Below are 16,963 nucleotides of genomic sequence, written 5' to 3'. Positions count from 1 at the left end.
CAGCAGGCGTGTGTGGGATTGCCGTGTGCTTAGCTGTCGCTCGCCACGGGGCTTGGGGGTGTTGCGCCTCAGCGCTTCCCGCGTCCTCCCCGGGTTTGAGGTGCGTTGCTTCTTGCAGAAGTCGCGGGGGAGAGGAGGGACGCCGTGACCGGCGCAAAGCTCCTCGTCTTCTTGTGCCTGGTAGTATTAGGGCAGATTAGCTTAATGTGCTTTCTCGAAGAAATAACGATGACCAAACTGATCCTCTGCTGTACAGTTTCTAGGGTTGATGGCATTTCTTGGTCATAAAAAAAAGTTTGCGTGTCATTGATGTGTAAATGACATCTCGCAATCTAACTTCTTATTTTTCTGTGCCTCGTGAAGAAACTCGGTGGGGGGAGGGAGAGGTAAAAAAATTACAACACTTTCACTGGGGTCGAAATGCTCGGTTGTTCTCCTGTTAGTAAGCAGCACATCTAAACCTGGATGTTTAAAGCTAGTATCTAAATTCATGCCTGAGTTCTTGAGTTAGCAGTAGACTGGCTTCAATGGCGAGTGCCCTGGCATGTTTTGTAGTCAGTGAGAAATGCAAGTGTCCATCAGGGGCAACTACCAAGCTTAGCCAATTTTGACATAATGTGCAGCATTCACAAATTTGCACTACATATATAATTTGAAACAACCTTTCTGTGACAGCATCATAACCACATATTCTTTAGAAGCAGACCTCCCAAACTGCTTAGTATGAGGCTGTAAAATTGTCACCTTAATGTGATGCCTCTAAGCTGATAATCCATGAGAAAGTTGGAGGCTAGGAGCCCACCTAGTAGTCCACTACCTGCGGGATTTGGGAACTATTGCCAAAGGGTTCTGATGGCTTCGTCATACCACAAGAAGAACGTCAGAAGTTGAGAGTGGAATTATATGTAGTAAGCAGTCAGATTCCCATTAGTGAGATAGCAACCCTGCAACCTCTTCTACTAAAGCAGTCAGATTTGCAGAGGACAAAACGCACAAGTACTTGTCTGTGTGCTTCTGGTGGTGCGTGTCTGCAGCCTGCTCGTTATTTCCCCAGTGCTCTGCTGGTGAAGCAGTTCACATGAGTACTTCTTAATTGGCTTCAGGCAAAATATGTCAGCTCTCATAGACTACACAACAGCAAAACGGTGGAATCGGTAATTTACAGCTCCCTGCCGTTCTGTGCTAATACTAGGGAGAAAATTGTCATAAATTTGTTTTAATTTTCTTTCAAGATCATAGAGTCGTAGATGGTTGGGTTTTGTTTGCTTTCGTAAATATTTGGAAGTATAGTTTCTTCCTGGAGTTAAAAATCGCCTTTCTCAGTGAAATGGAGCCAGCGGTGAATAAATTCTTCCTGTGAAATGTAAATGTGCTAGCTCTAAAGGAGGCGGAAAAAAAAAAACTCCACCACAACAACCCAGAAACCAAAACCCAACAACCCCACAATCAGAAACCTATTATCGTGAGGTAATGTTAAAATAAAACAGATGTGAAATTTATTTCACAAAGAACCATTGAAGCACTACAGCTTTTAATTGTGTGCATTTATTTTTTATTAGAGCATAGTCTGAGGTTGGGGTACAGTTTCCCTTTGTTCTGCCTTTGTTACTTTTATTTTTTGAGGTATAGTTTAAAAAATGCAACACAATGAATAAACTAGAGAATAACTCTTTCATCATTGTAAAGTGCTGTCATGCGTAATACATATAGAGTCAGTTTATTATAAGCTTTTGATATTCAGTAGTAATCCAGTGACTCGTGTGAGAATATTAAAGCAATATTTCAAAGATCAGCGCTTTTTAAATTTGATTTGAGACTCTTGCTTTGAAAAAAATGGGTTACTGCAAATAGTGATGCAACTTTTTCTTCCCCTTTTTTTTTTTTCTCTCTCTACCTTTCCTGTAACTGAATTTAGTCATCAAATACATATCACAATTCTGAGCTGGCTTATGCGTGTGAATACTAGTAGTTCCTCTGAAACCACCGGAGCTACTCCAGTTTCCAAGTCTGTGTGCTTACCGTGTTAAGGGTTGTGGTCTTGTTTTACAGTACATATCTTTCCCATATTTGATTTTATCAGGTGGATATAGTCAAGCATTTTGATTAACACCACTGAGGCTTTTAGGAGCAATGACTATTATGACAACTACTAAACTAAGTTATAATTTCACACGAATGGGGAAAAATACAGAAAATAAAAGATTCCAAGCCTTCATATTTTGCAGTCAAGCTAGTTTAATTAACCTTCTGGTTCCTGGTGTAATGTAAATACTGATGTTATCGTTTTTCGTGTTCTCAAGAACTGATGAATGGATCTTCATTTCCGGTAAAATCTCGGCATAGGATTTAAGTCTTTCTTGAAACAGCATTCAGTCAGTACTACTGTTTTAGAACTGGTGCAATGTGGGAGAGAAGTGGTAAAAACTGGCAGCGATAACCTAATCCTGTGTGGTGGTGATTTTTTTTTTTTTTTTACCTGCAATGAGTGCTATTGTTAGTAGCATTAATCACAGTGATTTATAATACAGGTGGTTTATTGCTACAAATTCTCAGTTTTCAATTCTATTGTGTATAAACTCAAATACTAAGTAAGTAATAATCTTATTTAATATATGGTTTTGTGTGTGCACCTCCTCCATTGGAAGGGAAAAGAGAGAGAATTTGCAAGAAACGATCTAAACCTATAGGCGTTTGGCTCCACCTTCAGAAATAAGAAGGAACGAATGACAAACCTCTGAGTAAGCTGCCCTGCCTGCCTTCTCTCAGAAGTGTAAAAGTAGAATTTTTTTCGTGTGCCCTTAACGAACCGTAAAGGATGCTTATGTGGAGCTGATGCCTGGACCTCAGTTTTTAGATACCTGTGTGATCGGCAGCAAAAATTTGAACATCAGTGGGAAGACCTGTGATTAATGTTATGTGTATGCTTTGCAAAAACCAGGCCTTGATGCAGTATTTCTGCGTATGGCATTTTAGGGAAAGTGTCCAAGTAAGTGGCAGCCCAAAGTTTTATTACTTTTTTAAAATTTATGATAGGTTATGGCATGTATATGTTAAATGGATATGGAATGGCTAAGTCAGTGTAGAGGGGCTGTGCTAGAATTATAATAATGCCTTTTTACCTTCTTTTGTACTCCCTTAAAGCGTGTTCTCTTTTGCAGTTTTGTGGGAGAGTTTGTTTTGTTTTCCCAAGTCACGTAATTCTTTTTTCTTGTATATTAAGAAATAATTCTGAATGTGTCAATTTTCATTTTTCTTTATAGGTTCTGCCCAGTTGGCATTTAATGTGACAGATGTTGTTGAAAGAACTGACTGTAATAAAACTGTCATTTTACCTTGCTATGTGACTAATCTACATGAGAAGAATGCAAGTGTCATGTTTGTTACATGGAAAAAACAAGGAAAAATAATTTTTTCTTTTGGTGGAGCAAGACAGGAGTATTTCAGAGATCCAGCAGTTCCATCAGCTAACTTAGTATCTCTGGCGGATTTACCCAAGGGTGTTGCCTCTCTGATGCTTAACAGTGCAGAAGCAGATGTTGGAAATTACAGTTGTGAAGTAACAGAATCAAACCGAGAAGGAGAAACAAGAGTTGAACTTAGAAACCACTCAGGTGAGTTGCCTGCCATTGTTTTAGAACCTGTTGGGAGAGAAAACAAGCAAAATCTTACGGGAAAGAGAAAAATAATGATTATGACAACCTATTACTTTGAATTGAAAGTACAGAAAATGTAGCGCCCAGACCTTCTAACTTGAATGTTAATATGAATTATTTTGGATTAAAGTACAGGGAAGTACTTCTGTGGGAAAGATCTGAACACATGTTTTCATTCTATAATAATATCTGAAGATCACTTGTCTAATATGGTAAAATCTATGCTTTCCTACATCTTTTAGATTATATAGCTGGTGATATTTTCAGCATCCTCATGTTATTGCATTACATACTGAAACATGTTCCTAATATCTTTTGTAATACTGAGATGTATACATCCATCACAGTGACTGCAGAGATCTTTTCTTTGAAGAATTGCATCTTGCAATCTTTAACTATGCTGGAAAAATTACAGATAGAATAGAAATTCCATATAAGAGCTGTAAAACTTCTGAAGGTACGCAGTTTTCTAGTGAGGTTGAGAATGCTACTACTAAATGGTAACTTGTTACGGTCTAGCATTAAATGTCGTCTTCAGAAGACAATGTTCAAAATAATGGTGACTAAGTGATGAATTTGTCACTTAGTGAGCCATTTTCCCTTATCTTGTCAGACGCAGCCCATGTGCTGTAGCGCCTCAGCTATTGAATAATTGGATCTGCTGTACGTGTGCAGTCTGTCTAGTATTCTGCAGCAGTGACAGTTTCACTGAACATATGTGTGTGTTGTTTATCTGTTCTACACAGGAGACCTATTTCTACAAAGCTTCTCAGAAGCGCTGAATAGGTTACATATGCGTAGCACATTGAGTCTTACCCATGCACTGTAGAATTGTCCTAGCATGTTTTTGCTATTAGTTTTTGCATTTGTCGTTAAAAATATTTATGAAGCTCAAACAGATGTTACTTGTGTCCTGCTGCAGACATCTGTGTAATTCACAGTTGGGTCTAATTATTGAGTTAACCATATACAGTGCAAAACAAATGTGATCCTGAAATGGATCAAGAGGGGCACAGCCACTGAAAGAGTGAGGATGCTGCAAAATCATTTGGTTCTTAGAACGCTACAAAAACAAGGGAAGAGGTATAAGCAGTTTCTTTCCTTCTCTTGTAGCTTCTTCCTTTCTCAACCTTTTTGGACTGTTTTTGCCATTCAGTGTTAAGCTCTAGAAGAGGAAACAAGGCTTGAGGATGTAGCAGAATCAAGTCCCATTTGCAAGTTTTATTGTTTTATTTTTACTTTCTCTGTGTTTAGAATTTTGAAAGCAGTAAAAAGACTACAAAACAGGAAACTGATGTAATTTTTCTAATTTCATTTTCTAGTTGTCAGTTGCGGCGAGGAAAGTACCCCAACACCAAAGGAAAAATGTGGTTGGTGAAAAATTTATAGTTGCGAGGTCACGTTAGGTTTGAAAGTATATGCTATAAAATGTAAAACTTAAGCTTATGTTTGAGGGTTTAGCTGAAGGTAAAACAGTCGCTTGTTCTCTCTTTAAAATTCTTCTGCATAATTTTTTGTTGTCTGTTCTTCCCTGTTCTAGAGAGACTCTTGAGATAATAAAACTGGTAGGGTGGGGAGGAAAATCAGAAAAAGGTAAAACCTGTAGGTTGAGACAAGAACAGTTTAATAATTGAAATATAATATAACAATAATAATGATTGTAATTAAAAGGGAGTTAACAGAGAGAGAGGAATAAAACCCAAGAAAAAGACCTAAGTGACGCACAATACAGTTGATCACCGCTTGCAGACCGATGCCCAGCCCGTTCCCAAGCAGCAACCGGCACCTCCTGGCCGACTTCCCCAGTGGCCATGCCACTCTATGGTATGCAATATCCCTTTGGCTGGTTGCTGGTTGCGGTCAGCTCTCCTGGCCGTGCTCCCTCCCAGCTTCTTGTGCCCCTCCTCGCTGGCAGAGCACGGGGAACTGAAAAGTCCTTGACTTAAAGCAAGCACTACTTAGCAACAACTGAAACATCCCTGTGTTATCAACGTTATTCTCATAGTAAATCCAAACACAGCACTGTACCAGCTACTAGGAAGAAAATTAACTCTATCCCAGCTAAAACCAGGACATCTTATAAGAGCCAACTATTCTCCATCTCACTTTACTGAATTCCTGAATACTGGATTCACCTAGGAAGTGATTAGCAGAGTGAGCAAGATTTCTGTGCCAGTCCCCTCATCTTTGGGCACACTCTTTACTAATCAGTAGTTATCTTCACAGAAGAATGACCATAAAGTTTCTCCCCTTTTTTTCTTTTTCCCCTCTTCCCCTTTTTTTCCTTTTCCCCTCTTCCCCCACCCCCTGTCTGGAAGTCTCTCTTGTTAATTTGGAACTGACTTCCTTATATTGGCTCCCAAAATAATACTTTTCGCCAGGAGTTTATTGATATGAAGCACCAGAGTAGGGGAAATGTATTACCAAGAAAATGTGTTCAGCTGTTTCTCTTATTTGTGTGTTGCATGTACCAGCAGTATTGCAAGCATTTGCATACAGTAAGTGCTTTTAGACTCTTAAGACTGGACCATATATGGTTCCATGTTGAATGCTGAAGTCCTAGCAGATACCAGGCTTTGTGGCTGCTTTTTTTCTATTTGTGATACCTGCTAATGTCATCTGGAAATGCTACAGAGGATGTGTAGCTGCTTTAGAGTCTCTGCTTGCAGATACTTTCAATTCATTACTAATTCTCAGTTACATTGAACAGCATCGCTGGGATTTGCCTGTAGGATTTGGCCTATCTAGAGAATGGCAACTGTGCATTGAAGTTACTGTTCAATATTAGTTGCTTTTTTGAAAATGCAAATGAAGCAAAAAGCCTTCCTTTATACAATTCATTAAATTAAGCTTCTTTTGGCGATAAGGAAGTTGGCAGATAGTCCTCCATTTCTCTGCCTTTAGTATGTTTTGTGATTGCCTTGTATTTATGATGTAACCACAGTATCTTCTTCTGTGGCCCCTTGCAGGAGGACGGGAGGGGGGAAAAGGGGAATTTGTGAGTTTAAAACTGCCCTCAAGGTGTTTACTCGGCATTGAAAGTTGTGAGGTATTGCTACTTAATTCAGTGTTTCTGGAGCTGCAGATACAGCTTTTAAATACGGAGAGTAAGTGCAAGGAGTCTGCATCTAAATGAAGATTAGAAATTTCTTTGGAAGCAAGTGTGCAGGCAGAGGAATCATGGCAAGTATAATGTAAGAAATGGAGACTTTGGATTCCACTGAGTGAGTCTAAATGAAGTTTATGAGCAGAGATGCAAGAATGAACTGCATTTTCTACTTCAGTGGAGATATTTTCAGAATTTTGTCTTGGGAGGTGGCTTATACGGTCTTAGAGCACGAGTGACTGAACAGCCTAAGGCATCCAAGATGCAGGGGGAAAAAAGGCTAAATGGATGATGGTGGGAAGACCTGAAGGAAACCGTGTGATTTCTAAAATTGACAAAGCAGTGTTTCCTTCTCACTTAGGTTAGCTCCTGTGTTCCTTATCACACATCTGGATTTCTTCAGGAATTACAGCAGTTAGAGATAAAATAGAATAGCTGGGGAAGCATCAAATTGGTTTGTATCTTCCCTGCTTAGCCTAAATACACTGTTTTTCTGATCTGCTGTGCTATTTGTAGTTCCACAAGCTAACTGGCCTGTACTGCCAGACAGTAGCATAAAGATATCCTCTGTTCCAGTGGAGGTTCAGACCTCCAGTTTGGAAAATGTTAGGGTAACTAGAAATACTGAAAAACTAGGTTGTCACACACAAGATTGGTGCGAAAAATACACGGGTAGAAGTCATAGCTTTCTTGGCCTATTATAAACTTTAATGCTAACTATTACATAGACTATTGAGCAATCTAGAACATAGCCTTAAAGGAGTAATAAATATAAAGCTAATAACCTCAGGTTTTGTTTTCTTCCTACCATTTTTCTTTGTTTATTCTCTAGGATCATGGTTTCTTCTACTGGAAAGGGCTATCATCATAGCGTTGCTGTTCTTAGTTATTGTTTTGTGTTCGGCTCAGTTAAGTGTTCTTGGTAAGTATTGACTCTTTAATTCTTTGCAATTATTGATTTGTCCTTAAATTACTTGTGTGCCTAAAGGCATCTGCGTAAGATGAAAGACGGTGATTACATCTAAAAGATGTGTGGTAGAATTGATCCAGATAATACACAGAGAGGTAGTACGACTGCTTTGTCAAATAACTTGGCATTTGGCTTGCCCTGGAATCCTCTCCTGATCATCCACACTGTTACTTACGTTTATTTCTGGGCTTGCTTTTGGCATGAATCAGCTAACACCACGAGAAAGTTAACTTGTATACAGTTCTCAAGATAATTCCTAATAAGCACTGTTACTTACAGGCTTGGACAATGAGAGAACACCAAGCTACACTCTTTTGCACTGCATAGTCTTCCATTTCCTTTTCAGTGAGCCTTGCACTCTTTCAGGACACATAAGGTACATTTTTGGCATCAAGCTACGAAAACAGTAGTCTGCCGTAGCATTTGAAGAGTTTGACTCCTTTGAACTGAAAACATGTCCTCATCAAAAAGATGTGTGTTTTGGGGCTTCACGGTGCCACGGTCATGCAGGCTGGATGCAGGCACTCTGTTGTAGGGGGTTTAACCCTAAGCAGTGGGCTCTTGGCCAGTCCGCTCTATTTGCTTGGAGGCCAGGGCTTGCTTTCTGGTGTTAAGATTTTTAGCAGTTGTATGTCTTCATAGGCAGAGGTATGATGTGCAGCCTAAAGGGTCTGTGTTTAGAGCTAGTCTGCCATGTGGTGATATTTCTGCTGCCAGTCCTGTTGCAAATGATGAGCTTTTTTGCATGTGTGTAATTTTTTGATAATGTCTGCTGTCGTTGATTAGAACAAGGAAGCTTTTCTACACTGTTGGTTGACCATGACATTATTGACTCATTAGAAACAGAAACATGTTTCATTTTATGTTCCTAAAATCCATATTAGGGAAGGATGATGCTCTCTTCTTAATGTAAAATTGTTCAGTTGGTCTTTTAACACTGGCTGAGTTATAATTTAAAACCGACATCAGTGACTTTGTTAAATGTTTTTGGAGCCAACACATTCACCGGTGTCAAGACATCCTTAGATGTTCTTTATACACTGATGTCCAACATCTGTGCAATGTAGAGTGTGCTTTGTAGCCTAGTCTTTCAGATGGTTCCCTGTGGTGCAATTTGTTACATCAATCTTTGAATTTTTTTCAGCGTTTTTCAATTTGTAGACTTCTAAAAAATAAAAAAATAAAAAATTTCTGCTTAGAGCTGAGTCCATAAGAAATAGAAAGAAATTGCAGAGTGATTTATAGTAATGACATACATACTCAGCCATCTATATATAATTTCCCTTATTACCTTGTCATGAACCATTGAAAATTGTTTGTGACTCTTCAAAGGTCCATCCATAGTCAGAGGTTGAAAAAAATATATATTTTTTAAAATTATTGTATTCCCATAGTGTTAGATTCCTGAATTTCATTGTTGTTTTTAATAGTTTAGGAGTCTCTGAGATGTTCAGGAATTGTCATTGCCTTGCATTCGTAGCAGAACTTTAACATTTTTAGCATTTTGATAGGAAAGTAATAATTGTCCCGAAATAAGCATGGATACATCCAAGGAGAAGCACTGTCGTTTCACAGGAGTGAGTTGAGCCTGCTTGGATTTTTTTGTGTCTCCGCACTTTATGGCAAGGTCTGTGACCTTTGTGGGGAAAAGTAATTGTGCTACCTCTAACTTAATAAATATGAGCGTAGTTACTGTTTGGTTTTGTTTGGGTTGCTTGGTTTGTTTTTTCCTTTAATTTACACTGTTTTAGTTAACCTGTGAATCCAGCAATGCTACAGTATACCTTTGAATAGTTGTTAAACTGGGCTTGATTTTTCTGTGTAACACTTGGGAGTATGTGTTTTCTTGGTTTTGTGTTTATGGAGGGGGCTGTTGTCGTTTTTTGATTTGGTTTTTTTTTTTTGGTTAGTTGGTTTGGGGTGGGGGGTTTGGGGTTTTTTTGCTTACAGGATTGGCTTTTAGGATTTAAGTATAGCATATCCATTACTTATTTTTGCCTTTCTGTCTTGCTTTCCTTATTTAGCATATTTATAATATGAAAAAATGTGAATTTCTGGTACAGATATGCAGGATTTTTTTACTATTACTACTATTCCAAGTAAGTTTTTGGTTTAAATGACAGTAGTACTTGAGAATATGAGGGTCCTATTGTGTTGGGCAATGTGAATATAATAAAAGGTAGAGTTTTAATTACAAGGGAGAGTATTCTGTAACCTTTCCATAGATAAAGTACTATTAAAGATTTTGTCATATGTAAGCTCTAGAACATTTACTGTATCCTCGTGATTTTACTTTTGTGCTAATGGAGTGCATGTAAGCAGGATGTTAATTCTGTACGTGTTCCTTGTTTTTCTTTTTGAAGTTACTTACAGTATTTGTTTGTTCTCTGTTTGTGATTACCAGTTTCAACATATACCAAGACTGTTGATATATTAATTTTCAAACTTGGAGCAAGAGCTACCTTTTTTGTGTCTTAACTTTAGCAGCGTATAAGGCAGAAACGAACACTGCTTATTATGATCATGTATTTGTACTGTTCCTTCTTTTCCAAAGACTACTAAAGTGCTGCTGCTTTGAAACTGTCTCCTGGAATCAACCGTTTCTGAGATGGCAGCTATTTAGCAGTGCTTTTTTAGTGAAAATTAGTCTTGTCTGTGGCATCTGGACACGTAGGTCATCTTGTTTCTACTCATCCTCAAAGCATTCTGATGAGATGGGAACATTACCCTGTTCCCTTGGGGACAGAGGTGGTATGTCTGAGCTCACACAGCATCACGGGGAAGAGAATTAAACCCGGAATTCTAAATCCCTGTCTGACACTCACCTGAGTAACAAATTCACTGTAACATTATTTAAAAGTCAGTAGTGCATCTACTTCAATTAACCTGTACTCTGTCCCAAAGTTATTTTGATAACGTATCACCTGAATTGTATAGAATGTGGAATTGAGAATTTGACTAGAACACCAATGCCAGAATTCATTTATCTGAGTAAGCCATCTTAACCATATCAAACAATGAAAACAAATGAATTCTTGGTAACATACATAGTTCTGATTTTTTTAGGAGTTAGTTTCTTTGTTTAGGACAACAATCCTAATCATCATATCTGTGTATTTTAGTGAAAGTATCTGTATGTCTGATTGTTTTCCTCTCTGCCTCTCTTTGTTTTGTCTTTAAGTATTAAAATATGAAATTGTACCTCAGAAGAAAACGGGCATTCTTGTAGCAGGTATCATCCTCACAGCTGCTGCTGTTGTTGGCACTGTTCTTTTTGTCCAAGGTAAGTATATTAAAATTCCCTTCCTAGTTTAAGGGAATAAGAGCACAAATTAATCTCTTCCATGCAGTAGTATGGAAGTTAATACCACCTATTAATTGCCATCTACTAGTTTTAAAATTAAAAGAAAAAATATAAAATACAACAGAAACAGCATCATGGTTGTTGGGCCCTCAGATGATCATAGGGAGATACAGACTCTAAATTTATTTCTGTTTTCTGTCCTGCTACCTTGGGTGAATATTAGAGGCTAGGGAGTGACTTCTGGTGCTTCAGTGGGATTTTTTTTCTGGACCCTAAAAACTTGATGATACTAACGATTTATGTCTATTGCTTTGTGCTTTATTCCAATCAATTATTTCTGTTTTACTGATTTCCATACAAATGTTTGCAGATGGCTATACTGCACAGAATCAAGCTGGTCTTGGCCTCATTGTAGTCCCTGCTGTGGTTTTGGTACCACTTCAATACTTTATGTTTGGAATTGGTGAGTATTTATTCACTAGCTCAGGAACATACTGATAGAAAAACTGAGCTTCCCCTCCCTGCAATCTGCATACCATTTTCACTTTTATAAATAGGTGCTATGATAGCATCGTGGATTCCTGACCTTGCTAGTATCTCAAAACAAAGTATTTAACCTGTGTGTGTTTGGCTGAGTTGCTTCAGGGAAGAGGTCTAAGTTACCTGCTTGAAAAATGAAATTTAGGGGAGGACACCTGAGTGATTCCCGCTCTTCTTTCCTGGGTCTTGGGACTGGGATGAGTAACTAACTATCAGAATGTATGTGGTTTATTTTTTTTCTACTTGTGGTTTATTTGTAATTTTATTTACATATACATGGATTTGTGTGTGTGTGTGTGTACTCGTACAAGAGCCCTGAGTAACTTGCAGTGACTTGTGAGTTTTGTTGTCACACTGGTTGAGCTTGGAATTTAGGAGAATCTGATTTCTAGCTTTTATGTGAATGATCTACCTTTTGTATCTCTGTAGTTAAACTTTACAAATTACAATTTTGTCTCTCTTTCTGTCTCTCCCAGTTTTCGATAGTCTACCACAAGCAACATTTACCCTTATAGGTTTGCAAATTCTTGGTTACATAATTGCTGTGGTTGGTTTTGCACTGTGTGTCTCAGGTAAGCAATTTGTCTTCTGTAAAAGTATCTTTTTACTTTTGTCTATACCTGACGTTTGTTTATTTGTAACATTAAAATACTGTGAAAATGGCTTCTTCACTACATTGAGTGTTAGCAAGTAACTTCTGTAAATGTGCTTTAGGGCTACCGTGTTAATGCTTATTTATCTGGTGAAAGAAGAGCACAAAGGCAGGATTACGTATATTGGTTTCAGTAGTATGACTATATCCAGCATGACTGCATTCTATGAGCAGTTGCTTTAAAAAAAATAAGTTCATTGTTTTAATTTTGCAACAGTTAGTGCCCTAAAGAGTCATCTAAAACGAACACTGACCTTTATTGCTGTTATTCTTACTGAGGCCTAGGGTATTTAGAAACTAAATTAGAGTCATAATAATTTTCTCATGTTCAGTGAATAAATCAGAAATTCCTTGTTAATCTCCGCTTGTATGTGACTGATGACAGAGTTGCTGGGAAACAAATACCATTGAAACAACCTAAGAAGGCAAATGCAGAGGCAGTAAACTTGGAAGCGTTCTTGGACTGTTTTGAGTCTGGTTGTGGCTGGCATTCTGTTTCAGCACTGAAAAACAGCCACTGTTGTAAAGGAACACCAACTAAACACCTCACGCAGTGATACCCCTTATCCCTGCCTCTGACCCTCCCTTCATCCCCTGCCTGCCTTCTCCTCCGCCCACCAGAAAACCCCACAGCAGAGAAAAGGGTGAATTTAGGACTAGGCATCCTTGGCAATATATTTAGCAGTAGAATACATACTTGTGTTCATGGAAGCGCTTTATACCCCTGATTTATTGTTTTGTAGAGACATTCTTCATTTTAATAGTTTATTTAGTTGGGGATTTAAGAAAAACTATTTCTCCTTGAAGAAAAACTCTTTCTTCTTGAAGTGATTTCTAAAGGTTTGTCTAGTCTGGGTGAAATGATAGACCTTTCAGTGGAGTTGTGATTTGAGTTTTATGCTTATTGTTTAGTATTTACTGAAGTATTTGGAAGGGGCACCAAAGTATTGTCAAATGTAGTAGTGAAATAAACTGATGGGAGATTTCTGGTAAAGCGTTAATCCTCTAGAGTGATACAAAATGCAGGGTGTTCAAATGAAAAGTCCCTGGGTTTTCAGGGTGACCTTTTCAAAGGTCATGTAACGTAGATGTTATCTGTATGTCTGGCAGTTTAGCTCAATGACCCTTAAGTGTCAGTAGAAATAGCTCATCCTAGGTTGAGCTCACAGATAGTTGCAATGACTTCAAGTCCCTGGAAACAAGGATCGGAGAACAAGGAGTTTCTGTGGTGAACTATGGTTATGTTGTAATAGCCTGTTCCTGCTCTGTGATACCCCTGTAAACATGGATTGTATTCTGTAATCTAATGCAATTATAGTTCAAAACAATTGGAGTTGAAGATGTAAATTTAAATTTAAAATACAATTAAAGAATGTTGTCAATTGCAGTGAATGACAGTAGAATAGCTAACCTGTAGTAGAACAGTACAGCTAAGCAGGATAGATCAGTAAATGCCTCTGTATCACTAAAGAATGTATAGAGAAAAAGAAAGATGCAGAAGTGTAGTCACTGAAACTCTGAAACTTAGAGTTGTATTCTGTCAGAAATAATTAGCCCAAGAATCTACAAACAATAAATTATTGTTAGGTCAGTATATTCTTCAGACAGACAAAGTGATTAAGTGCCAGGTCAGTATGCCCCTCAAAGAGGCAAGATAATCAAGCAAAAGAACTCTTAATCAGGAGCTGTCAACCTTGAAGAAGGGACTATCTTGGAACATACGTACTTTGTTAAAATTGTTTAACGTAGGTCTAGAAACTGTCAGATTAGTGTGTCCTTTAGTAAACTTAGCTGATTATAATCTCGTTATAATACTAAAAATCATGCCTACAGGTCAAAAGACCTCTGCCCAGGTGAAGACCCTATCTCATGAGCTATGCATAGTATAGAAAATTGATTGTGTAATCATATGTAAATTACTAAGCAGTCCTGGGAAAGGAGGTGGAATTAATGCAACTACTAACCAGAACTGAAAGTATAAATTGTATGAACAATTGCGGAAAAGTGTGTTAGCTTTGTGGATTTACCACCTAGCACCCGACTGCGCAATCTCATAATAAATCGGTATCTCGACTCTGTGTGGGTTGACTTGTTGCAGACCAGGTAACGGACCCTGCTTTTGGGACAACAGAAGTAGTTCTGGGATGGCTTTGAAAGAGAAATTAATCACATCTGTTTTTCTCAAGCTTTCTTATTTTAGTATTCAGTTATATATGAAAATAGAAATTTGTGCTTCTACTTTTGTCAGATGATACAGTTTCTTTTGTTGTGTTTTTAACAGCCTGTCCTCCATTACATGGGTCCGTCGTGATTGCTGGCTTAGCTATTATGGCTATTGCAAACTTGCTTAGCCTGGCTTACGTGTTTGTTATGGGTAAGTAGCACCTAATATTCTGCTTTATTTTTTTTAGCACTTAAATATTCAGAAAAGCAATTTTCTCTATTGTACTTCTCAGAGGTAAACACAGCTAATTTGAACATAAGGTGTGATTTCACAATTACATAGTTTAAAAAATTGCTGAAAAGTTGTCAGTATATGTTGGCTTTGTTTCATAGAGCCTGTGGGGAATCTTGAGTAAAGAAATTTGCAGGTTATCATAATAAGCTGTCTTGAGATCGACACAGCCAGGTTTCTTAGGCAAGAGTATTTCAACTGTAGAACGGATGTTGCTGTTTAAGCTCTATATTTACATAGCTTAGAACAAAGAGAGCAAAAGAATTTCAAGCATTCTATAGAGTGGGTTATGGGATGGTGCAGACAAAAGCTTATCAAAATGTGAATGTAAAGAAACAAAATCTGCCTGATGATTTCCATTGGTTAGAGGTAGGTTAAAATACAAGCCATTTAAATGCACACCTTTCATTTTAATGAATCCAATTTTTTTTCTTATGCTTAATTTTAAAAGCCAGGAGCAAAGAATAGCAATACTTTGTTTCAGAAACTGGTCTGTTCACCAGATCTCGAAAAGATGAGAGATTTAAAGGTATAGAAGCCAATCAGGCCTGCTAAATAAGCAAAAAACCAGCAATGACTGGAATGCTGGCACACTACAGCATAGTATTATGTGGACTTCACAGCTTGGGTCTGAAAGCAGAGTGCCTTTATTTGTTTCAAGCTGTGCATGAAAGCTCTTCAAACAGCTTGTTAGTTTGGATGCAGAACCATGCAATTGAGGATATATTGTTTCTAGGCTTAAACTGATGTGTATACAGTCTGTGCAGTCCCTAGTCTGCACTGAACTATGTGCACACCGTGTGTGGGTCTGGTCAGAAATAATAGACAAGTCAAAAATGTGACAGAGGTGAAGCAAGCCTTTTAACAGCAATAAAAGTAATTTTTATGACTTTTGGGCTACTCGTATATGTGACTTTGACACGGTGTGCCAATGGTCTGCATAAATATTACATTTGTAGTTTGATTATGCTGGCTGTTGGGGTAGATTCCAGCACACCAAAATAAACACAAAGAATAGTGTGTAGCTAATTCATTTTTAGAGCTGAATGCACGAGTGAGACAATTCACAGACTGTACGTGATAAGATTATTCAGTTCCTAAACAGACGAGTGCTTAGAGGCTTTAAGAATTTGCAGATCATCCTATTAAGTAGTTTTGGGTAGGGGAAGCTTCAGTTTTGTGTGTTGCTACTCTGTTCCAAGTTTTATCAGTAGATATTTTTATTCGGTTGATCATGATGTGTATTCATCTACCTGGTCACTTTTTTGTAATTATTTTAGGTTCCAGAATGAAAGATCATCCTCGTCCAGGGGTAAGCTTAAAATTAATAAATTTGGGGTGACTAGATGGCTCAGGGGATTGTAGTGAGATACTGAACCTTTCTTCACTAGTTCGAATTCAGACCAGGTTGGTAGCAAGCAAAAGTTCTGGCTGTGTAACAGATGTCTAATGTTGAGTGAGTTGGTGGTCTTCATTGTCCCTATTGAGTGTGTCTATAGTACTGTAATTGCCACCCTTACCTAATGCTCCTCTGACTGTTGTGCCCAAATGGAGTTTCAAGGGCTGTCACAAAAAGGTGGTGGATGTAAAGGGAAGTTTGGTGTTCTTTTACAAGGCATTATTTCACATGAATTTATAAAGACCTCTTGCTCACCATAATGAAAATGCTTTTTCATTAAGGTGAGTGCAAGATACTGTTGAATTTTTTCGTCTAGGTGGCTTATAACAAAGTCTTCGGGTTTTTTTTTCCTATCGTCTTTTACACCAGGACCCTTTAATATCCTCTTGAATACCCAACTATATGGATGCTGCATCCTTGATCTTTTTTTCTTTTTTTTTTTTTTCCTATAATGCCCCTTAATTTGATGAGACCGTCTGAAAGCAGAGTGTCTGTCTTTAGGTAACACAGAACAAATGGAAGAACACTTTTCTTTAAAGAAAAAAAAAAAAAGTTTTTTCAGTCAGTTTTTTTGAATTCTAGAGTAATCATTCCTAAAACAGTAATTTTCATAGGCTTATGCGGTGGTTTCTAGTGATCCATGAATGTTAACTGCTTGATTTCTGGAGTTTTGCAGAAGCACGTAAAGAGGCACCACCATAAAATACCAGTAAAAATTCCTTGTAACAAGGGAGCATGGCAAATACTAAGTCATCCCATTTCTTGTCTGACAGCCATCATTTGAGACCCATTTCCAGGTCTCCTCTTCAGTCTACAGCCTGACACCCAGCTGTTGAAGAAAGATGGTTTCTAACAGCAGGGCAAGAGAGCTGACTGCCGTTAGG

The 16,963-nt window shown here is 38.0% G+C and overlaps 1 protein-coding gene across 1 annotated transcript in view; it reads left to right on the top strand.

The window, feature by feature from the left end:
- The first annotated feature begins 3,268 nt into the window (after positions 1-3,268).
- CD47 (CD47 molecule) overlaps positions 3,269-16,963 on the top strand; it is an 18,339-nt gene continuing 4,644 nt past the window's right edge. The window contains exons 1-8 of the mRNA XM_009705190.1: positions 3,269-3,611; positions 4,976-5,023; positions 7,592-7,681; positions 10,911-11,012; positions 11,404-11,496; positions 12,050-12,145; positions 14,507-14,599; positions 15,961-15,992. Coding sequence (XP_009703492.1) covers positions 3,374-3,611; positions 4,976-5,023; positions 7,592-7,681; positions 10,911-11,012; positions 11,404-11,496; positions 12,050-12,145; positions 14,507-14,599; positions 15,961-15,992 — 792 coding nt within the window. The 5' untranslated portion in view covers positions 3,269-3,373. The remainder of the gene's footprint in view (positions 3,612-4,975; positions 5,024-7,591; positions 7,682-10,910; positions 11,013-11,403; positions 11,497-12,049; positions 12,146-14,506; positions 14,600-15,960; positions 15,993-16,963) is intronic.

Source organism: Cariama cristata, unplaced genomic scaffold, assembly GCF_000690535.1.
Source record: "Cariama cristata isolate BGI_N322 unplaced genomic scaffold, ASM69053v1 scaffold14888, whole genome shotgun sequence".
NCBI lineage: Eukaryota > Metazoa > Chordata > Aves > Cariamiformes > Cariamidae > Cariama > Cariama cristata.
Note: the sequence above shows the minus strand (reverse complement) of the source record. Positions and strands in the feature narration are given on the sequence as shown.